The sequence below is a fragment of the Trichechus manatus genome, unplaced genomic scaffold (assembly GCF_000243295.1).
Source record: "Trichechus manatus latirostris isolate Lorelei unplaced genomic scaffold, TriManLat1.0 scaffold00094, whole genome shotgun sequence".
Taxonomy (NCBI): Eukaryota; Metazoa; Chordata; class Mammalia; order Sirenia; family Trichechidae; genus Trichechus; species Trichechus manatus.
In genome coordinates this window covers 10,059,093-10,083,214 of record NW_004444030.1, presented here as the reverse complement: position 1 = coordinate 10,083,214, position 24,122 = coordinate 10,059,093, and the positions used below count along the sequence as shown (strand labels likewise).

General features: G+C 37.9%; 1 protein-coding gene across 8 annotated transcripts in view; it reads left to right on the top strand.

The window, feature by feature from the left end:
- USP28 (ubiquitin specific peptidase 28) overlaps nucleotides 1-22,753 on the top strand; it is a 55,747-nt gene extending 32,994 nt beyond the window's left edge. For 2 of the 8 annotated variants that reach the window (XM_012557334.2, XM_023736993.1), the window contains exons 9-22: nucleotides 2,993-3,088; nucleotides 6,109-6,288; nucleotides 7,998-8,212; nucleotides 9,131-9,201; nucleotides 10,616-10,844; nucleotides 13,501-13,695; nucleotides 14,590-14,729; nucleotides 15,673-15,768; nucleotides 16,440-16,618; nucleotides 16,741-16,819; nucleotides 17,838-17,917; nucleotides 18,471-18,594; nucleotides 20,061-20,256; nucleotides 21,386-22,753. In XM_012557334.2, coding sequence (XP_012412788.1) covers nucleotides 2,993-3,088; nucleotides 6,109-6,288; nucleotides 7,998-8,212; nucleotides 9,131-9,201; nucleotides 10,616-10,844; nucleotides 13,501-13,695; nucleotides 14,590-14,729; nucleotides 15,673-15,768; nucleotides 16,440-16,618; nucleotides 16,741-16,819; nucleotides 17,838-17,917; nucleotides 18,471-18,594; nucleotides 20,061-20,256; nucleotides 21,386-21,561 — 2,056 coding nt within the window. In that variant the 3' untranslated portion in view covers nucleotides 21,562-22,753. Of the gene's footprint in view, nucleotides 1-2,992; nucleotides 3,089-6,003; nucleotides 6,289-7,997; nucleotides 8,213-9,130; nucleotides 9,202-10,615; nucleotides 10,845-13,500; nucleotides 13,696-14,589; nucleotides 14,730-14,892; nucleotides 15,079-15,672; nucleotides 15,769-16,439; nucleotides 16,619-16,740; nucleotides 16,820-17,837; nucleotides 17,918-18,470; nucleotides 18,595-20,060; nucleotides 20,257-21,385 lie in introns of all 8 variants that reach the window. The other 6 variants (XM_004382517.2, XM_023736991.1, XM_023736989.1 and 3 more) reach the window with 4 other exon arrangements.
- Nucleotides 22,754-24,122: the final 1,369 nt, after the last annotated feature.

Below are 24,122 nucleotides of genomic sequence, written 5' to 3'. Positions count from 1 at the left end.
ATGGTACTGAAGGAAGAAGTCCAAGCTGCACTGAAGGCATTGGTGAAAAACAAAGGCTCCAGGTATTGACGGAATACGAATTGAGATGTTTCAACAAACGGATGCAGTGCTGGAGGTACTTACTTGTCTATGCCAAGAAATTTGGATGACAGCTACCTGACCATCTGACTGGAAGAGATCCATATTTGTGCCCATTCTAAAGAAAGGTAATCCTACAGAATGCAGAAATTATTAAACAACATCATTAATATCACACACAAATAAAATTTTGCTGTTCAAAAGCAATTATAGCAGTACATCAACAGGAAACTGCCAGAAATTCAAACCGGATTCAGAAGAGGATGTGGAACCAGGGATATCACTGGTGATGTCAGATGGATATTGGCTGAAAGCAGAGAATATGAGAAAGATGTTTACCTCTGTTTTATTGACTGTACAAAGGCACTTGACTATGTGGATCATAACAAATTATGGATAACATTGCGAAGAATGGGAATTCCAGAACATTTAATTCTGCTCGTTAGAAGCCTGAACGTAGACCAAGAGGCAGTCCTTTGAACAGGACAGGGGTATACTGCGTGGTTTAAAGTCAAGAAGGATGTGCATCAGGGCTGTATTCTTTCACCATACTTATTCAATCTGTATACTGAGCAAATAGTCTCAGAAGCTGGACTATATGAAGAAGAACAAGGCATCAGGATTGGAGGATGACTCATTAACAATCTATGTTATGCAGATAACACAACCTTGCTTGCTGAAAATGAAGAGGACTTGAAGCACTTGCTGATGAAGATCAAATGCTACATCCTTCAGTATGGATTGCACCTCAACATAAAGAAAACCGAAATCCTCACAACTGGACCAGTAAGCAACATCATGATTAATGGAGAAAAGATTGAATTTGTCAAGGATTTCATTTTACTTGGATCCACAATCACCGTCCATAGAAGCAGCAGTCAAGTAATCTAAAAACACATCGCATTGGGCAGATTTGCTGCAAAAGACCACTTTAGGTGTTAAAAAGCAAAAATGTCACTTTGAGGACTAAGGCGCACCTGACCCAAGCCATGGTGTTTTCAGTCACCTCATATGCACGTGAAAGCTGGACAGTGAATAAGGCAGACTGAAAAAGAATTGATGCCTTTGAATGAATGTGTTGATGAAGAATATTGAATATACTGTGACTGCCAGAAGAATGAACAAATCTGCCTTGAAAGACGTGCAGCCAGAATGCACCTTAGAAGCAAGAATGGCGAGACTCATCTCTCTTATTTTGGACATATTATGAGGAGGGACTGATCCCTGGAGAAGGACATCATGCTTGGTAAAGTAGAAAGTCATTGAAAAGAGGAAGACCTTCAAGGAGAGGGATTGACACAGTGGCTGTAGCAATGGACTCAAATATAGCAATGACTGTGAGGATGGCACAGGATGTGGAAGTGTTTTGTTCATAGGGTCGCTATGAGTCAGAACCGACTCTGCTGGCACCTAATGACAACAACAGTGAGTGTGTAACAGTATATCATTTTAATTTGCATTTCCCTGATAACTGTTGATGTTGAACATCTTTTCACGTACTTAATGAACATTCATACATTTTCCTTGGTGAAGTGTCTGTTCAAATCTTTTGTTTCACTTTTTAATTGGGTTGGTTGTCTTCATACTGAGTTGTAAGAATTCTTTTATGTAATTTATATACAAGTCTTTTATCAGATATGTGTCTTGCAGATATTTTCTCTGTGGTTTGTCTCATTTCCTTACCAGTGTCTTTAGAAGAGCATATACTTTTAGTTTTAATGAAATCTAGTGTCATTTTTTTTATGATTTGTACTTTTTCTAATCTAGTTGAGAAATCTTTGCCAACCCAAGAGCATAAAGATTTTCTCATTTATTTTTCTAGAACCTTTGTGGTTTTAGCTCATAGTTAGGTTTGTGACCCATTTAGAGTTTATTTTTACATATGATGGAGATAAAGGTTTTTTTTGTGTGTGAGGGGTGGGGGTACATGGAATTCCAGTTTCTCCGGTGCTGTTTGTTGAAAAGACACTTCTTTCTCCTTTTGAATTACCTTGGCACTTTTGTCAAAAATTAGTTGAACATATATTTGTGGGTCTGTCTCTGGACTGTTTTCTTCAATTGTTCTTTATGTCTATTCTTATGCCAGTCCTACATTGTCTTGATTACTGTAGCTTTATTGTAAACTTTGAAATCAGATAGTGTGAATCCTCCAACTTGTTCTGTTTCCAAATTGGTTTGGCTGTTCTAGGTTCTTTGCATATCTATATAACTTGTTAGTTTTCTATGAAACAGCTGTTGGGATTTTTGTTGGAATTACATTGAACCTATAGATCAGTTTAGGGAGAGTTGACATCTTAACAGTAGTGAGTCCTTCAATCCGTGGACATAATATAGCTCCATTTATTTAAGTATTATTGTAATTTTTGGTGTACATGTCTTTTGCATATTTAATTAAATTTATCCCTAAATAATTCATATTTTTGTTGTTAAATTATAATGGTATGTTTTTAGTTTTACTTTCCGGTTGCTTGTTAAAAATATGTAGAAATGCAGTTCATTTTTTCTTTATCTCCTTTTTTTTGTTGAGTTCATATTTTTTGACCTCGCTAAATGTATTTATTAGTTCTTTGACTTTTTGTAGATTCCTTGGGAATTTCTATAAAGATGATCATGCCATCTGTATCTAAAGGCAGTTTTACTTCTTCCTTTACAATCTGTATGCTTTCATTTCTTTTTCTCACCTATTGCACTGGCTGTACCTTCAGTTCAATGGACATGGTGAGAGCCAGCATCCTTGCCTGATCCTGCTCTTAGGGGTCATCTTTCACCATTAAGTGTTGTTGTTAGCTGTAACTTTTTCATAAATGACCTTTATTTGGTTGAGGAACTTTCCTTGTATTCCTAGTTTTCTGAGACATTTTGCCATTAATATTCTTAAATATGAATTGTGTGTTTGGGATTATTATTTGCCTAGGTACATGTATAGGAGCAAAGAGCTTATCCGAAATAAGAGAGAGTGTATTCGAAAGTTGAAGGAGGAAATAAAAGTTCTGCAGCAAAAACTGGACAGGTGAGTCATCATTGACACCTTTGTGCCTAGAAATGTAAAAGAGTGGAGTATTCAAATCAGATAATTTTATTATATTTTATAATTAATTCAGAGTTCAAGTGTCAACTGAAAAAAATTTCTAAGAATGAAGCAGTCTTCAAGATCAGCTAATATCGTCCATGGGCAAACATTAGTCTCAGGGAATGTATGACCCAAAGTCACACAGGTAGTTATTGGCAGTACTCTGGAAAACCCAAGTTCTGATTTCATAGCTCTTTACTTTTTCTACTCTTGTCATCTTTTTCACAAACACGAGTAGTAACTGTTACATTGCCCCAATCCATTTCTCCTGGAAAAGCTGGTTCTGAAGTGTCTGGGAGAGATAAAAAGCAAAATTGTTCAACTGAGAACAGTGCTAACTGATTCAAAGGGCTAATAACTGATTGGGATACACACAAAGTCCTTTCTCTTACAAAGAAATCTTTGTGCCTTTTTTTTTAAACTGACTATTTCTGCAGAATCACACTGACTTCCTAAGGAGGAATCCATGTGATTTCTTTCTAGTCTAGGTAGAGTCCAGTAATTTAGCAGGTAAGGAAATCCTAAATACTGTCAATGCCTTTTTCTCCCTTAACAGTTTTGCTGCCACAACCCCCTTCCACCCACTGCATTGCTAGGTCATTATTTTCCCTGAGACACAACACTTTCCATAGCAGGCCCACCACAGATCAGTTGCTTTTTTTTTTTTTCTCCTCAGCATCCTCTCACTCAGTAAGTACTTAACAAGATATATTGTGACCATTTATCCATTTGTCTTATTATAGATTTAAGCTGAGGAGTGATTCCTCAAATACTGTTCTGCAGGTGATGTGCAGGATTCCAAATGGGACAGTATTTTAAGGTTTTTGTTACAGTTTGTAAGGCTGGAAATTGTCGGTTGTTTCTATAGAATCAAACATACCTGATGTTTCATAGCTCAGAAATACTTAGTTCACCAGTAACTAACAAGGCATTCTGGGTTAGTTGGATTTTAAAATGGATATAAAAGCATTTCCTATAGCATGATATTATTTTTGTTTTTAAAATAAAGTGACTTAAAATCTCAGATAATTTTATTTGTGTATTTTTGTAAAAGGGTACATGTATCTGCTTGGATATGTGTGACCCACTTCTGGGAAAATATATAAGAAACTGCTACTGGATACCATTAGGTAGTAGAACCGAGGTGGGAGGTAGATAACTTTTATGGTTTGCTGTATACTTCTTGTGTTGTTTGAATTTTCTTACCAGATGGATGCATTACTTTTAATCATTTTAAAAATAAAGATATTACTGTTTCTTCTCTAAGATACCTTGATATAATACTGAAAATAAGATTTCCTATTTACCATGTAGACATCTTTTTTGAAACCTTTTTTGCTCTGAACTACTAACTAATACAGGTACTACATTGTATGAAGTAGTTGCTTCTAAAAGTTGTCTAAAGGAATTCAAGTCAATACAAGAACGGGAAAATGATGTCATAAAATTGAAGAGAAGTTTCTTAGAGAAAAATTCTTCCTGAGAAGTAATTTAAGTATCATATTAAAATGCAACAAATCTGAGCATAATTACAGTTGTAAAATGATGACTTAAAATCTATGGCATTATAAATACTGTGTTGCATATGAAATTACTGCAGTAAGAGAATGTTTCCTTTGGTCCAGGCTAGTCACGTATTAATTCATTTAACAAACACCGAGTGCTTAAAAAGATATATCAACTGTGTGCTATGGCATAGACAGGAAGGGTTCATTTCTATATTCAGGTGGGGAGATGTTCTTGTCAGCATTTGGAGGATGAGATATTAAGGAAGATGTCGTAGAGAAAGTAGATCTAGAAGGATAAGTAGAGTTTGTAAGCTGATAATTGCTGAAATGAAGGCGAGAAATACATTCAAGGAATAAAACATTTCTCTAAGGTTCCTCTGTCTTTACATATTCAAGATCTTTTTAAATAAAGTCTGTAGCTTTCTGTGGCATGCAAATTCTATTTCCCCTTTAAATTTGCACACTGAAGTGCCTTTGCTATATATCCTTTAACGTGTGGTTGACTTTGTGTTGCATTATACTTTATTTTTCACTAATATTTTCATTTCATAATGTCCTTTCTTATATAGAAACAGATGATTTTCCTTAGTTCTGTACTTACTGCTTTTTTCCACTTTATTCAGAGAAGAAAAATATGAAATGACTCCATTTTTTAAAATAAAATGGAATCCCACAATTATGGGGATTATTGTACAGTCAGTTTGATGATTGTACAATTTAAACTCTGTGTATATATTATAGTGAACTATAAAATTCATTAAAGTAAATCTCTTACTGAGTCTAACATGTGCTAGATATTGGATAAATATATTGGATAAATATTGGATATTTTTAAGGTAATTTGTTAATTATTTTGGTCACATACTTGAAGATACTATTTACTAATCCCAAAGAAATCTTCAATCACTTATGCCTGGCTTTTGTTATTGAATGAATGTGTGACTAAATAAGGTACTGAGGACCCTAGAGAAGAAAAATCTGCCAATTTTCTTAAACTTTGACCTTTACCAACACCTAATTCCCATTTCTAGCTTTTTCTAATTTATCTAAATTGCAAAATAGTTGGTCTAAAGGGCAGCAAAGAAAAACCCCTTGGATGCTAGGACACCCAGCATTATTTTCAGGTTTGGGTACTTGTATCTGTTTTTCTTCAAAAAACAGAATTTATTTTTAGGGCCAGAAACTAAATGTGATATCAGGCATAACTGGCATGACTTTGATTAGGAGCCCATTTGAAATGTTTTCTGCTAGCTATAACAATTGTTATCAGTTTTTACTTTTGTAGTTAGAGAAGTTTTTACCTTGTAGATTATTTGAGTAACCTATTAAGTATTGATCATCCTTTAGGAATGAGCCTTTTAATAGACTCTCCATGGATAACAGATCTTTGTCAGCAAGCCTCACAATACAAATAGACTTGGCCAGTAAAGGACCACTGTCCTTACTTCTTAGGTATGTGAAGTACGGGTCGGGTCCAGCTCGGTTCCCACTCCCGGACATGTTGAAATATGTTATTGAATTTGCTAGTACAAAACCTGCCTCAGAGAGCTCTCCATCTCCAAGTGACACACGGGTGACATTACCACTTTCTTCTGTGCACTCTCCAGTTTCTGACCTGACATCCAAGGAAAGGTAATGAATAAAAATGTTTTCATATGTTAAGAAACCTAGCCATTCTCCCTGCCCCCATCCCTACATGTTAATATTTTATTCATTCATGGGTACATGGAAATACGTATCTGGGTTGTTGTTATTAATTGCTGTGGAGTCGATTCCAACTCATGGGGATCCCATGTGTTACAGAGTAGAACTGCTTCATAGTGTTTTCTTGGCTGTAATCTAAACGGAAGCAGATCCCAGGCCTTTTATTCCGAGGTACTGCAGGGTGGATTCAAATCACCAACCTATAGGTTAGCAGTCAGCACAAAATGACATCTAGGGACCACATATCTGGGTGGAACGTACTAAATGTTAAGAACAATTATCTCTAGGGAGTGGCATGAGTCTGGGAGTGGGGGTGGGGGGATTCTTTGACTTTTTTAAAATCGTGATATAATGTATTTTGTGTAAAATAAATGTTTTTAATTTTGGGGGGCAGGCTATTTAATTGCATAAAATAGAACTGCCTGACATTATTAGACTTTTAAAGTTAGGGTGTGTATGTGTGGGTGCTGTGCAGTCCCTTCTGAGATTGAGGTGTCCTCTCTACTGCATATATTGGGTTTATTCGTTCTTGGAGAAAAGAGGTTTCCTTTTGTGTTTGTGTGTGTGTGTGTGTGTGTGTGTGTGTGTGTGTGAGAGAGAGAGAGAGGGAGAGAGAGAATTAGAAGCTTATTTTATATTCCTGCTTGTTTGTCTATGTGCTGTTTGTACTCTGTTTGACAATAGTTAATTAGTAAGTAATTAACATTTACTGAATAGCTGTTTTACATAGTAACTTTATTCTCAGTTAGTTTACAACAAAGATGGAGATTTTGTGGTTAAGATATCAGATCACCTACCTGAGGCTAATAACTTTTCCCTGTTTTTCCCTGTATTTAGCTAGGAGTGGTGGAGCCTGGTTGGGGGGTAGGGGTGGAGAGTCCTGGTTGCACAGTGGTTAAGGGCTCACCTGCTAACCAATAGCTGGGCGGTTCGAACCTACCATCTGCTCCACCAGAGAAAGATTGGCAGTCTGCTTCCATAAAGATTACAACCTTGGAAACCCTGTGGGGCAGTTCTACTGTGTCCGGTAGGGTAACTATGAGCTGGAATCAACTCCACAGCAACAGGTTTGGGTAGAGCTGGGACTTTCTGACTTTTAAATCATGCTCTCTGTTCTCTTCCAAGGTGCCACCTAGTTTTTACTGCTGAGTTGGATATTCAGCTGCTACTTCATTTTTCTGCTTGTGTATACTTTGTTCCTGGATAGATAGTTTTACTTCAGTCGGTTGCATTTTGGGAACTCTGTAGTTGATTCTTTGATTGTTCCAGTCCCAGTTTCCCCTTTTTTATCTGCCTTCTTGTCCTCTCTTTGTGAGAAGGTGGTATAGTAAGTGGTTGGAAAACATGAAGCACAGAGTCAGGCAGATCTGAGTTTAAATTCTTCTGTGTCAGGTTCTTACTTTTTACAAACCTCAGGTTTATAGTTGGTAAAGTGGGGATAGTAACAGTATCTGCGTCATAAGCAAGTTGAGTTAAATGAGATGATGCATATAAAGATGAAGTTTTGCTCAGTACTTTACAGAGTAAATGCTGAATAATAGCTGTACTTTTTGATAGAACAGCTAGTTTTCCAAAGTACATTAATTTAAGCCAAAGCTATCCCTTATCATATGAGCATGGTTTTTGTCTTCCTTCAGTACAAGTACAGAAAGCTCTTCTCAGGATGTTGAAAGTACCTTTTCTTCTCCTGAAGATTCTCTACACAAGTCTAAGAGTAAGCCGCTCACATCTTCTCGGTCTTCCATGGAAATGCCTGCACACCCAGCTCCTCGAACAGTCACAGATGAGGAGATGAACTTTGTTAAGACCTGCCTTCAGAGGTGGAGGAGTGAGATCGAACAAGATATACAAGGTTGGCTCTTTTAAAACATGTCAAGTAGTTACTCTTTGCCTCTTTTTTTGTTTGTTTGACTCTCTGGAGGTCAGCACCTTGGGCATACTTCCTGCCATTGCCTTAAGGGTAATTATGACTGCTTTTGTACTTTTCATAAGATTGGTTCACGCCCTCGTTGTACAGCTGTGGAAAGAAAGGCCCTCAAGATTTCTGGGGATTCCTGGGAAGCTCAGGTTCTCAAGGTCACCTTTGGCTAGGATTTTTCAGCCTTTGCTGATTTCTGTTCAGTTAGCTGTTTATCTCAACCCTGACTTCACTTGACCCAGCTTTAAAATTTAGCTTTCCTGTATTTCTATTTTTAAGGTTGTTTCTATACAAAGCATGCTTTACTGAAGGTTCATGAGGCAGAGGATGTTTGAGCAATACAAACAATGTAAAATTAAATTAGTCAGCATTTTATTCCTAAAAGTCCTTTGCATCATTGCCATATTGCTCAGACTAAACCTCTCCTTCCTTACTCCTTTTGTCTATGGAGCAAAAAATGAATAAAAATCCAGATTCCTCCCACATTCTTACTCAGAAATTTTGCCCACTTCTTGCTCTTCTCCCTTCACATCCTGTCTTTGGGCCATATATTTTATACCCACGTGACCCATTAAGGTCTTCTGGAATAGTTCCCTCTTTAAGAAATTTTGGTGCTAGATGTAAAAGATAATTTTTTTTTTTTAAACCTCAGTGTAATTATCTTAAACTAAAAGCCTTCTTAACCTGAAGGACTAGCTGCTTTAAAACTATCAAGGCCTTCTTGGTTCATACAGTGAAATTGAAATCATCAGAAGCCTGGTTACAGATAAGCAACTTACTCTTTGCTTAATTGAAGTTGCCGATATGACAGGGAATGAAGTAATTCTAACTTTAAGTATTCTTTTTTAACAGACTTAAAGAATTGTATTGCAAGCAGTACCCAGACTATTGAGCAGATGTATTGTGATCCTCTCCTTCGTCAGGTAGAATGCAAATTGATGGGAAAGTAGTCAAGGCATGTTCGAATGGTGCTAATAGTAGTAGATACAAAAAAAAAAAAAAATTGATAATTTTTCTGTGAAACTATTGGGAATCTCCCTGTGATATAAGAATAAGCTTAAATAGAATGGATGTTGTTTAGTTTCTTTATTTTAGGCCAAAGAAAGCAGTATATCTTTTACCAACAATAGAACCTAAAATATAATTCTGTCACACAGTGTTTTTTCATACAGTAGAAAGGTATGCTGTCAAATGTTAATAAAAATTTCTCACAAAATGGTAATTTAAGTGGTGCAGTGGGGAAAACCAGAACTAGGTTGTTCATCTTTTCCAAAGGACCATGATCCTTCTTAATCCATCATTTAGCAGCATGCTTTCAAGCTTTATTTCTCGAATAACTTATGACTTCACAAGAGACGTAGCCAGGGCGGAAGTTCTTATTATCCACATTTAAGTTTTTGTTTAGATTAACGTGGGTATGGAGGGAAAAAGCCTCTGCCTCAGGATACGACTTAGTCACTGACTTTTGTGTGGATGGAGAGAATCGCTGTAGGAGTAGAGCTTTGCTTCTAGAATGGCAGTGAGGCACAATTCTTGTGTAGAGCAGGAACCCACCATATGTATCCTGGGTTTTTCCATTTTCTCTTATGTGTTACATTTCAGAAATCTTCACCACCAGTAAAAATGTGCCAAGGTACTGATTAAGTTTAGTTTGATTTTATGATGAGTTTTCTTCTTTCACCAATATTTACTGAGCACTTAAGCATAGCTCTGTTTTCTCCATATTGAAAATATGTATATACTTTTCAAATATTAAAACAAACAATATGTAGTTAAAAGGGTCTTTACCCCAGATAGGTAAATAAACACTCACAAGAAGAAATATAGGGAGCATGTGACTGATTCATAATGAAATATGCTAACTTAAATTTTAGTACCAAATATAATAGGCATAGAACAAGATAGCTGCTAAACTTGTCGGTCCCAAATATGTTAAACATTTTCTCAAAGTGAGTGGTCAAGGTATTCTGTTTTTGAAATAAACTGAGTTTGGAATTGAGGGTAGGGAGCAGTAAATAGGTCGGTTAGCTTCTTTTTCAGATGTATAATCATAGGAGTTTAGAATTGGAAGAGTCCTCAAAGAGGTCATCTAGTTCAACTGTATGGTTTTAAAGATTCGGGAACTGAGACATAGTGATAGATTCCAGTAGCCTAGATTGCTTTGTTTTTATTAGTTAGTTCATCTTGAATCAACAAGGTATTTTGATGTGAACCTCATATCCAACACTTGTAAATAGTCAGTTTTCCTATATCTGATGGTTGGGAATAATTTTGACTTTAATAACCTAAACTTTATTAGATACTTGCTTACTTAGGAATATACCTTTTGATTTGCAGGTGCCTTACCGCTTGCATGCAGTTCTTGTTCATGAAGGACAAGCAAATGCTGGACACTACTGGGCCTATATCTATAATCAACCCCGACAAATCTGGCTCAAGTACAATGACATCTCTGTAACCGAATCTTCCTGGGAAGAACTTGAAAGAGATTCTTATGGAGGTCTGAGAAATGTTAGTGCTTACTGTCTGATGTACATTAATGACAAGCTACCCCACTTCAGTGCAGGTAAATATCTTAGTAGAACCCTGAATATGGGAAAATGTAAACTATACTTATTATTATTATTATTATAAAGAAATATTGCATTTCAGAAACACTAATAGTACAAAGGGGAATTAAAAGGAAAATTAAGTTTGCCTTCCTTCCATCCCTGATCCCTGGTCCCACTCTCCAACAAGTATTCACTGTTAGGTTTCTTATGTAGTCTTCAAGAGCTATCCTATGCAGATAGTAGATTTTATTTATTTTTATCTCCCTCCCCTTATTTTTTGCCCATATGAGATATTTTTACATTCTGTTCTGCATCTAATTTTTTCCCATTAATCACATATCTTAGCAATCTCTGTATTTTCATAAATGGAACTGACTCATTCTTTTTAATAACGGTATAATAATTCCATTGCATGGATATACTATCGTTTATTTAACTAGCCTCCCATTGATAGACATTTAAATTGTCTCTAGTTTTTTGCTTTCTTGTTGACATCCTTTTTCACACATTTTTGCACACTTTGGAGACTAGCCAAATTTTAAAAGTGGATTTGCCTGAATGATTCCATACTCCTCATAGTACTACTATTAATGCTAAGAACAATTATAAGTATCATCTGTATCTATACTTTACTCCTTACAGCATGCTTTCGCACTGTTTCTCTAATAACTTATAACTCCCAAAGGAGGTAGGCAGGGCAGAAATTCTTATTATCTACACTTTCTAGCTGGGCAGTAGGCTCTGAGAGATTCTCCAGTTGTGCAGTCTCAGAGCAGGCAGGCCCAAGATTCAAACTCAGTTCTGACTCAAAATTCTATGCTGTTTTCAGTTTCCATTTTTCTGTCTCTTCCTCTCTCATCTTCTGTGAGAAGTCTTATGACTGACCAGCGTTTCACATTTAAGATCCTAGGAAGCTTTTTTTTCAGTATTCAAATGTTACTGTGTTGCCTAAGTAAGAAAACAATCCCGTATTACCCACCTAAGGCATTTTTCTTTCTGATTTGCTCGTGTAGTTGACAGGTGCAGGTTGAAGAGAATGATCACTTAACAGTAATTCATCCTCATTTTTGTTTTGATCACAGGGTTAGAAATGAAATTTAATATCCCCTTGATATCTTTGTCATTTTCCATCATAGCTTTTTTTTTAAAAAAACTACTGTGGTAAGTGTATATATAACAAAACATTTGTCATGTCAACATTTTTTACATGTACAATTTAGTGACAGTAATTATATTCACCATGTGCAGCCATCACCACTATCCATTTCCATATTTTTCCGTCATCCTTGACAGATGCTCAGTGCTCTCTAAGCAAAGTCTTCGCCTCCCTCCCCTTCCTCTAGCCCTTGACAACCACTAATGTACTTTAGTCTCCCTACAATTTACCTAGTCTAGATATTTCATGTAAGTGAGATCACACAGTATTTGGCCTTTTGTGACTTATTTCACTCATCATAATGTTTTCACGGTTCACCCATGTTATAGTGTGTATCAGGAATTTGTTTCTCTTTATGGCTGAGTAATATTGCATTGTATGTATGTACCACATCTTATTCATCCATTCATTTGCTGATGGACATTTAGGTTGTTTCCATTGGCTATTGTGAATAGTGCTGCAGTGAACATTGGCATACACGTATCTGTACATGTACTTGTTCTGTTTCCAGTTCTTTTGGGAATATACCTATGATTGGAATTACTGGATTATATTCCATTATAGCTTTTAATAAAGAAGTATTATTGACCATATGGGGCCCTGGTGGCGCAGTGGTTAAACATTTGGCTTCTAACCAAAAGATCAGCAGTTCAGATCTACCAGCTTCTCTTTGGAAACCCTATGAGAAAGTTTTACTCTGTCCTGTAGGGTCGCTATGAGTCAGAATCGACTCGATGGCAACGGGTTTGGTTTTTTTTTGGTTTGGTATTGACCATATAATCATTGCATTAAATTGTTTTCTGATGGCACTAAGTTGTGTGAAATTTGAGGTAGTCACATTTTCCTAGGAGTTCCTGGGTGGTGCAAACAGTTAATGTGCTCAGCTGCTAACTAAAGGGTTGGAGGTTGGAGTCCACCCAGAGGTACCTGGTGATCTACTTCCAAAAAATTAGCCATTGAAAAGCCCCTAGGGAGCACAGTTCTACCTGACATACACAGGGTCACCATGAATCGGAGTTGACTTGACAGCAACTAGGTTTTGTTTTTTGTTTTTGTTTTTTAAATAAATGTCTTGGAATTCATCTCTAACCCTCATGAAGTGGACATTAATAGGTGCAGTGGTTAAATTGATTAAACTGTTTAGCTTGAAATTCCCTTTGAATGTGATGATTTTCTGAATTTCCCAGAAATGTTTGATGTGTCCTTGCTACTTTTGTCAGTGACTGGTCTCTATTCCATGTCTTTACACTCTGTCATGTATTCATTTTTCATTCATTCTTCATTTATTTAATGGATGTTTAATGAGTGCCTGCCTACTGATATGCCAGGCAGGCACTCTTATTGGTGTGTTGTGACTACTGGCATTATGCTGTTAATAATTCTAATGTCTTATGTATGTATGTATTTTTGGTTAGAAGGAAGAAAAATGACAAAATGTCTTTTTTTCTTCCTTTTTAGAAAGGATCTTTTGCTGGATGATATGCCATTTTAACTGTGTCTTTGTTCTTTTTCAGAGACGGCCACAAATGAATCAGATCAAATGTTAGAAGAATTGGAAGCCCTGTCTGTTGAACTTAAGCATTACATTCAGGAAGATAACTGGAGGTTTGAGCAGGAAGTAGAGGAGTGGGAAGAAGAGCAGTCTTGCAAAATCCCTCAAATGCAATCCTCCACCACCTCAACATCACAGGATTTCTCTACATCACCAGGTATCTGAGAAGAGTATGTTTACCAGTGATCTGTGGACATTCATGATGTGCTCCCTAAGCAAACGGTGTATACTTCAGCTGACTAACTGATGCCACAGTCTTCACATAAAGTCAGTATTGTACAAGCTGATGGAATAACTTGTGGTTTTAGAATATGATTTTTGATGAGCAGAAGTTACGTCAGAAAGACTAGCTACCTGTACTTTCACTGTGTATGTAGTTTTTGCTTGTGTCCTAGGTTTGTAGGAGAAACTATGATAAGATTAATAGGTAGACTTTATGAGTACAAGTAGTCCCCAACTTGTGATGGGGTTACATTCCAGCAACTCCTTTGTGAGTCAGTTCTGATGTAAGTTGAATGCCTCATTTTTTTTTTAAGTTTTCATTATTATTGCCTTTTATTATCAGTATCTTTATAAATCATAACGTTGAACATCTGCAAGTGAACATCTGAGAATAACATCAGCAAATTACACACTGCAACATTGTATATACTACATATTACTAATGATACAATATACCCCCCCAAAAAAAGAACAGCACAGACTGTCATAAGTGGGGTTCATCATAACTCGAATATGTCGTAAGTTGGACACTTCCTGTACTGTTCCCCAACAATGATCCTTTGTTGGTAGGAAGACTTCTTGGCATAAAGGAATATGATGAAATCAGGGCACACATTAAATTTTACAAAATTATCAGTGGGTTCTTGCTGAAGTAACCATTTCTTGTAGCCATTAGTTTCTAGGAGTAATTTGTGTAGTTTTTTTTTTTTTTAAAGGTTTGGTTAGGAGGGTTTGTATTAAACTGTATTTATCCTGCTTGTCTTTTATCAGAGTGTGCTAGACTTTTTTTATCATCAGATGCTAATACCTTTATACCATTCTTCATCAGAGCCTTCAGTAGCCTCTTGTCATGGGGTTCGCTGTTTGTCATCTGAGCATGCTGTGATTGCCAAGGAGCAGACTGCCCAGGCTATTGCCAACACAGCACATGCCTACGAGAACAGTGGTGTAGAAGCCGCATTGAGTGAGGTGAGAATGACTTGGAAGCCCAGACTGAAGAGGCTCAGGCTTTCAGCAGTAATTGCCACAGTTTTCTCACATTTCTATTATTCTGTATCTCTGCTACATGTAACCAACCCCTCTTCATTTCTCCTTTTTTTCCTTACTCTTTCTCTCCATTCTGCTGCCACAGCTTAAGGAAGCTGAACCCAAGAAGTCCATGCCCCAGGAAACAAACCTTGCAGAGCAGTCAGAACAGCCCCAAAAGGCTAATGAAGCAGAGTCTGCTGCCCAGCCTAACTCTGAGGTCTCTGAAGTCGAGATTCCCAGTGTGGGAAGGATTCTGGTTAGATCTGATGCATATGGATATGATGAGGAGGTACAGAGACAAGTGCAGGGCATAGCTGTTTGTTGTCAGTCTGTATATCCTTCTCATGTGGTTGAATATACTTTTTTAAGGTGTTTGGCAGTAGTTAATCTTTTTGTTTTTAATCATTGAAAGGTTTTGATTTCATTTTATAAAGTTATTTGTGTAGCCTTTAGTTTTCAGATTGCTGTAAAGGTACTATTCATCTCAGTGAAACGAAAATGTTGGTGTATTCAGGATATACACCCAACCTACCATACTGCATTAGAATTCTCACCTCAGATACTTTCCCTCTGAGAACTATAATTTAACTTGATTCTTCAGCAGTGCCATATTGGAGCTATTTTTAGATATACATCCTTATTCATCCTGCTAAATTAGAGAGAATGTATAGGAATAGCTTGTTGTGAATAAGGTCTTAACATGATGTAGAGGGCTGTAAGTGCATACAGGTATGTGTGTATGAACTTGACTTGCAATAGAGGCTGATCAAGGAGCACACAGCTATGCGTCCTGTCAGCAACCTGTTCACCTCTCTTTCATAGTGTTCTTTTGAACCTTTCTTCTGTCCTGTCTCTCTGTATGTTTTGTGCCTTCCTGTGGTAGGTGATGCTGAGCCCTGCCATGCAAGGGGTCATCCTGGCCATAGCTAAAGCCCGCCAGACCTTTGACCGGGATGGGTCTGAAGCAGGGCTTATCAAGGTATCACTGTTTTTCAAATTCTAATCCTTATAACAGAAGTAGCATAACATTGGGGCGATAATTCTGTAAGATGGGAAAAAATGGGATTAAAAATGTTGTTCATTGACGTGAAACAAAAAAATTGACTTTCTCCCTTTCCTGTCCAGCCAGTGAGCAAGCTATCCCACAATCCTGAGCGGACCTCCTCTCCTGCGCCAAGGCAGCCTTGGCTAGCAGTGCCATTCTGTGTCACACCTAGCCGGCAGGGTGATTGTTGTGTTAGGAGGTATCTATTAATAAAGCTGTGATGAGATTTTGGCTTTGTAGTTTCAGGGCCATAATACAAGGAAGTAGGCCAGACTTTTCAAGGTACTTGGATAAAATTGTATTTATGTGAATATTTAAAATTTCAGGCCAGTGAGACTGAAGATAACACCTGAAACAATTAAAACTAAATAAGAAAATGAGTTTCTTATGAGTACAGTATGTCTTTGTTACCAGAACGCTAGAGGAGCTTCACCCCCTCTGAAATGCAAACAACTTAAAAATTCCATAGTTGCCTTGTGATTGCTCATGGCTTATTCCTTAGAGGTCTCAGAGTCGTGAGAACCTGTTACCCTAGGGCATCAATTTCTTTGTGCAAAAGCCCTCTTCAGTGTACTCTTTCTAACTATCAGTTCTGTCTTTAATAGGCATTCCATGAAGAATACTCCAGGCTGTATCAGCTTGCCAAGGAGACCCCCGCCTCTCACAGTGATCCTCGACTTCAGCATGTCCTTGTCTACTTTTTCCAAAATGAAGCACCCAAAAGGGTAGTAGAACGGACCCTTTTGGAACAGTTTGCAGATAAAAATCTTAGCTATGATGAAAGGTGAGAAGGGGATACCCAGGTGATTCACCCCTTTCTCGTGGTCGGCTATGCTGACTGCTCTGTCTGGCGAGGAAGTTCTGCACTGCACTCTTTCATTGCTTTCTGAAATTTGCCTCCCACAGATCAATCAGTATTATGAAGGTGGCGCAAGCTAAACTGAAGGAAATTGGTCCAGATGACATGAATATGGACGAGTACAAGGTGAAGTCTTTTCTTTAAATCTCTGGAGAGTTTATGAGCATAAACATTAATTCCTGAGGCACGTGGTACCTGAGACAAAACTAATTAGTTTGTGTTATCACAGACTGATATATTTTTCTTGCAAACCACACCCCTTCCCCCCCCACTGCAAAAAAAAAAAACAACAACACTGGAATGAACAATCTTTTCTTAAGCTCACAATAGGAGACTTCTTTGTTTCTATTAGAATGAATCAATATTTTATTCCCCATAAATACTCACTTTAGCCTTATCCTAGGCAATAAAATTCTTGAAACCATGGTTTTGGGTTGTTTTAAATATTATAGTTTGCTAATATGTGTTGAAATACATGTATAACTATGAATTTTTTAAAAAATCACTACATTCTACCTAAAATAATCTAATGTACTCCCTGTGACATGCCAGGGAGCCCTGGTGGTACAGTGGTTAACCACTCAGCTGCTAATTGAAAGATTGCCTGTTCAAACCCATCAGCCATTCCATGGGAGAAAGATGTGGTAGTATGCTTTGTAAAGATTACAGTCGTGGAAACCCTATGGGGCGGTTCTCCTCTGTCCTGTAGGGTCAATATGAGTTGGAATCAACTCAATGACAACGGGTACAGGTATGGTATGCCTGGCACACTTCTTGTTCTGTGTGACTTGGAACTGCCGTGTCCTTCCATCTTACTCACATGTGGATGGCTTTGTCAGAACCTGAGAGGCCGTTCTTTTAAGCCAGGGCTGAATGCCTTCGACTTGGAAATTAAGATAATAAATTCTGAAGCTCATGTGAAATAATATTTCTGTTCCTCTGTAGAAGGAACAGGGCGTGGAAATTAAGATCAGAGGTAGACTTGTATTCTAAATTGTGGATAGGTTTTTTTTCTGAAAGCTTTTGCCTTTGTTGTTTTATGTGCTCGATAAATATTTGTGTTGAATTTAAAACTTACTGCAGTGGAAGGTATAGAAATAGTTCTTTGTGGTCATAATCATTAATAGTAGTCATTCCTTTCCAGAAGTGGCATGAAGATTATAGTTTGTTTCGAAAGGTGTCTGTGTATCTTCTAACAGGCCTGGAACTCTATCAAAAAGGAAAGTATGTTGGTCTTTTATTTCACTAAGATTATTGGTCAGGGTGCTCAGTTTATCAAATACCAAGAGTCACAGCAGTGTGCCACCTCCCTTGTCTCAAAAGCCAGTGTGCACCTGCCCTTCCCAGTGCTTCTCTTCAGTTCTGCTCTAAGCACCACACAAGCTTCTTCCTCCTTCCCATAATGATAGGTTTATTATTATAGAGGTATACTGCACCACATTGTCTTTGTGATAAATGAAGATGAACTCAGAGAGTAAATTGTAGCGTTGGCATGGACCTTAGTCAGCACCTAGTTCACTTGTTTGTTTTTGTCATGAGGAAATCAGGCTCAGGGAAATTTCATGATTTGCCTTTGTTTCTCGACCAGTTTGTAGCAGAGTGGGCACTGGCTGCAGTCTTTGGCCCTCAGGCTTTTCCCAGCGCACCTTGCTGCTTCCACTTTTAAGACTTTTCCATGGTTGCAGCCAAGTAGATTCTTATATTGGGGAGAGTGAGGTCTAAACCCTAGATTTTGAGGAACGAGCATTCAGCTGTTGTTTATTTTCCATTTTCTCAGGTACCAAGAGGCACTTTCATACCTGGTATATGCCTACCAGAGCAATGCCGCTCTGCTAATGAAGGGGCCCCGCCGGGGGGTCAAGGAATCTGTGATTGCTCTGTACCGAAGAAAATGCCTTCTGGTTTGTATTGTTTGCTAAGCCTTAAGATTATTTTCTTTTCCTTTGTTGTCTTTACCTCTGTTCCTTGAAGCCATGAAAAGATGTAACTTAAAAAATGAAATAATTATTTCCAGCAGGTTTTAGACTTCTTCCAAACTATCAAGAGTAATTTTACCATAGAAATATGTTCTTTTAAGTTACTTTAAGTGCATATCATTCTTCAGTTTATGATAGAAGTTAAGATGTGAATCAGTCACCCCGTTCTCTCTATCCTTTATATATGCTTGCATTATAGCATTTATCCTGTTGCTTCCCTGCCAGACTGTGAATTCCTTGAGCACAGATTTGTTTTCTTATTCAGCTCTGTCCTCAGTGCCTGGCATGCAGTAAGCATGCAAATAAATGAGTTTTGAAGGAATGCAGTATTTTTTTAGGGTTCCATGCTAAGCTAGTAGATGAGAGTTTTAGTGACTTCTAAGAAGTTCCAATTTTTTTAATAAGGAATGAACCATAATAATTGGTCCTGCTGTTCTGTTACTATCGTTGTCATATACCAATGAAGACTTACTATCTACGTTGACCTGTTTGGCTTTTGGCAGCCATGTGGAAATGCTGTCCCATAGTCCCTCTGCCTGCCCAAGGGTTTATACAGGTGCTTGTCCTTCAGACAACTGTATAGAGGCGATTTGCCTTCAGAGTGTGTGCTTGTGTGTCTTTTCCCTAATACTCAGCAGATTTATTCTCCATAGGAGAAGTCAGGCCAGCATTTCTACCACTGCCTTGGTCTTGGTAATACCAGGTGGAGGAGATAAAATCATGACATATATTCAGCTCACGAACTTCATTTTCTTATTTGTACTTTTGATTTCTGTATTGGTAGGTATGCAGGGCCACTTTGAAGTTGAGAAAGGACCTTCGTTGTAGATTTGATGGATCTGAATTTTATTAGAGCCATGTTTTTGTTTTTAATCACCAAACACATATTTACATTTTGAATGTCCCACTTAGCTTCCACAGTAACACAGTAATAGGGATTTAAATTCTTTAAATTGCCACATCAGAATCACCCCTAGAGCTGTCAGTCAGTAGCTATTCAGGCCCCTCCCCAGACAATTAACCAGAATCTTTCTGGGGAGAAGCCTGGGCATCAGTGTTTCCTCTGCAGGTGATTCTGATATTGAATCAGTGTTTTGGTAGAAATAGGTATTAAACATGACCTTGACTTTTGAGTAATGGCTTTGGCCAGTGGGTCCCAGCCTTTGTTGCATTCAAATCACCTTGGGAGCTTTTAAAGATCTCCATACCCAGGTCAACCCCATACCAATTAAATCAGCATGTCTAGTGGTGGGAACCAGGCATCAGTAGTTTTTAAAGATCCCCAGGTACTTCCAGTGTGCAGTAAAGTTTAGGAACTGCTTGTTGAGGCTCTTTTTAAATAGATATTTGTCTTGTTCAGACTTTTCTTTCACTCTGCCGTTTTTCTGTAGGAGCTGAATGCCAAAGCAGCTTCTCTCTTTGAAACAAATGATGACCACTCTGTAACAGAGGGCATTAGTGTTATGAATGAGTTGATCATTCCCTGCATTCGCCTTATCATTAACAACGACATCTCCAAGGATGACCTGGATGCCATTGAGGTCATGAGAAACCATTGGTGCTCTTATCTTGGGCAAGATATTGCAGGTATGTTGTTAGTACTTCTATTAATTTCTAACACTTCTGAGAATTCTAGATTTTACAGCGGGTCTCATTCCATAGCACTGGTTGCCAAACCCTTTTAAGGCATTAGGACCCCCCAGTATATAAGTGAGTTAAAAGTGGATCTGCTCTTGAAGCTAAGGTTTAGACCTGGACCACTGTCCCTCTTAGCTGCCGTTCACCTCCGCTTTTGCTGCCGACGCACCTCCACAGATAATCAACAAGCCCCATTGGAAAAAAAAATCACTGCTTTCCAGGAATGTCAGACTTTTACTTTTGCATCTGCCAAAATCTGAACTTCCTTAGAGTTTAAAAATTCAAATCTACTTATGCAGAGTAGGTTACCTGATAATGCCATAACTAAATTTTCCTGTGACTTCAGGTTGTAAGACATAAAAATATATTTTTAACTATGATAGCATCAAGGTTAATAAATTACTACATGGAATATCCCTGTTTGTCCAAAGCATCTCAGGGAGGGAGCCTAAAACTAGTTGTTACCTTTAGGTGAGTTAGGTAGACTGAGAAAGATGGTGTATTGAGATAAAATACTCTAATATGAATTTTCTTTGTTTGTCTCTCCCTGATATAAAGATACTCCATTGACTTGTTCAAGTATTTGAGTTTATTTGTTGAATAATTCTCTAATAACAAGTAGTTACTTCTTTTTAATGTCTTCAATTTTAATTTAGACCATGTATGGTCATAGCATTACTTTATACCACGTGGACAGTGATATATTTTGGTCGCTTGACAGAAAATAGCACTATTATACTTATGTTATAGAGTATCATGTCTATTTTATGCAATTTTAAAAGGATGGTTGATTAGAATACCTGTCCATAAAGAAGTGAATATATAGTGTTATTCTGCCACACATCAGATCACTTAAAGCAGTGACTTAAAGCTTTTGTTATATTTGTCAAGTAGGTCTTTGCTCTTGGTTTGGCTTGAAGGGATTATTATATCTTGCTAGCTGGCTAGCATAATGCTTTGACCTCTGAGGTTGAGTAATGGCCTATTTTGAATGCCTTCTGGGAGAGTTTCAGGCTTACTGTTTTTTACCTGGAGATCTTTTTAGCTGTAGATGTAATCATCCACTTTCTCTCCACAGAAAATCTGCAGCTGTGCTTAGGGGAGTTTCTGCCAAGACTTCTTGATCCCTCTGCAGAGATCATTGTCCTGAAGGAGCCTCCGACTATTCGGCCTAATTCTCCTTATGACCTCTGTAGCCGATTTGCAGCTGTCATGGAGTCAATTCAAGGGGTTTCAACTGTGGCAGTGAAGTAAACCCCTACGTGTTCAAGGCCAATCCTGGTCTCTGGTTGCCTACTTGTTGCACAGAATTCCGTTGTCATAGTATTCACCTTGGGAAAGGGATTAGGTGGACATGCAAGATTCCGATCAAGTCCTCAGTCATGCTGTGTGTATATAGAAGGATTAAAAATAAAATTGCACTTTTTAGGTACAGAATTGTAAAAACTATTTTACTAGAAAAGGCAGGAACCAGTGTATTAAGATACTGAATTACATCAGAAGACCTAAAATGCCTTTTGTACCTACAAGAATGCTTGGGCTTTTCTAAGTCCCTTGCCACTTTTTAAATTATCCTTCAGGTCTAAGTATTTTTGACAGCAGAATAGAAAAGTGATTCATCAGAACCTGAATCAGATGAACAGCTACTAGTTATTTTATCAAATACTAATGACATTTAAAAACTCTTAATTGCAAGAGATTAGAAATGTAGACTTGGCCTGACTCTTAACAGGAGATGACATAAGTGGATTGCTGATGAACTGCTGCCCTTTTACACGTGGGTAGAAAATAGGCCTACATGGCAGTGAGATGCTGAAAAGTCAAGAGAATACTGCCTCTCCTTCGTTTCTCTCTCTGTTTCTTCTCCCTCTTTTATTTTACATTTTTAAATAAACCAGAAAACCTCATACTCAGTCTTGAGTTAAAGAAAGGAAAGCGTAAGGACTTTATACAGGATAGCCTTGTGAAACTTGACTCGAGATAGTGTTTCGGTAGTTGTTAACCATTTAGGTAAATTTTTCTAGCATCTGATAATTGTCAAAAATGGGTCTAAGGCTTCTGCTGGCCCAAAAGAACATTTAGATCCCTTCTCTCCTTTAAAAAATATGGGATGTGGATTTGTAGAAAGAAAAAATATATATATATGTGTGTGTATATGTAGAGAGAGAAATATCCCCTGGTAACCATTTTTAAAAGCCTCCTGATTGGGTACTGTGTTTTAACCAAATTTTAAGGATTAATGGAGGATTGGTGGGAGGGAAGAACAACTGATGTAACTATGCAGGTTTTATAAATGTGCAATAAAAGCATTTGTTTTACCTTTAGTGTTTTTGTTTTTAAATATGTTTTTACCATTTTGGAAATAGCTGAACTCAGTAATTATGTAAACTAATAATTTCTTTTATAAGGATCAGCAAGCTGGTTCCTATGAGGTGGAGGTTAAAAATGTCCCAGATGTCTAACTTTTCCAAGCTGCTGTCCCACTCCATCATCTCTTAACATCGTCTGCTCCCTCTCACCTCAGTACTCTCCCTTCTGTCTTTGGAGTCCCTAATTCGCTGCAGTGTCTCACAGAACTCATGAACCATATAAAGGAAATGGTTCGTGCGGTTGGAGAGGCTGACAAGTCCCAAATTCGTGGGTCAGGCGTAGACTTCTCCCTGGCCCTCAGTCTCTGCCCAGAGGGCACTCAGCTCTCTCGCTCCGTGGGCCGGGAAGCCCGCTGTGCAGGCTCCTGTGGGACTCTCCTTCTTTGGTTGTGGTGGACTCTCCTCTCTGCTCTGAAATTGGCTCTTTTTTAAGGCAAAACTGACCAATCCCCTCTGTGGGCCACAATTACCTTATTTGCACAGCCCCACCCAGTCATCTCTGTGGGAGTCACAGGACCATGGCTAGAAAGGCCACACACAAAAGTAATTAATTGCGCCTCATTATGTGTCTTTTTTCAGTTTTTCTCCTTTGAAAGAAAAAGCAGACAAACGGGTTGAGAAGCTTGATGGGGATGTAGGTGTCCGGATTTGGAATAAAAGCAAGGAAAACTCAATTCTAGAGCAGCACCTAGTGGTAACTGATAGCTTTGCATCTCATTTGCTAGTTGTATTGCATGTAACTATCTCCACTTTATAACTTATCAAATTTTAGAATGCAAAAAATTATTTTCCTAAAAGTGAATTTCTTATATTTTGATTAAATTGATAGTAGGCCATCTTTTACAAATATACAGAGGTGCTTTTGTGTTTGAAAGCCCATTGCATTTGTTTTATGGGAATTTGATCCATTTTCTCACACATTTTGATTATCTTTTACTGTTTAAAATTCTATGTATCACCATTTGCCTTTCATTTCATAATACCTGCTATTATTGAGTACTGTGCACAGTGTTTCAGCTATATTATTTCACTTAGTATAACATCCTGGGATGATGATGGGAGACCCAGGCTTGTCCAAGGTCAAAGACCTCATAAGTAGTAGAACCAGAACACTAACCCTTGATGTGTCTAATGTCAAAGCATGTGCTTTAACAAGTGCACAACTGTCCTTGGTATTCTTAGAAAATATTCTGCAGTGTACCTTTTTCACCTTATTCTCTGGTTAGCTCTTGGGAACGCTTAGGGACCTATGCTTGGGCTGAGAAAGGATTCCAGGGAAGTCTGGAGTGTACAGTGATGTTTGTATCTTTTGGGTCCACTCAGACCATCAGAGGGAGTGCTGAGAACTAATTTCCTTTTTCCTCACCTTAGCTGCCTTTAGGGAGCCCGGGTGGCGCAGTGGTTAAGCACTCAGATGCTAACCAAAAGGTAAGCTGTTTGAACCCA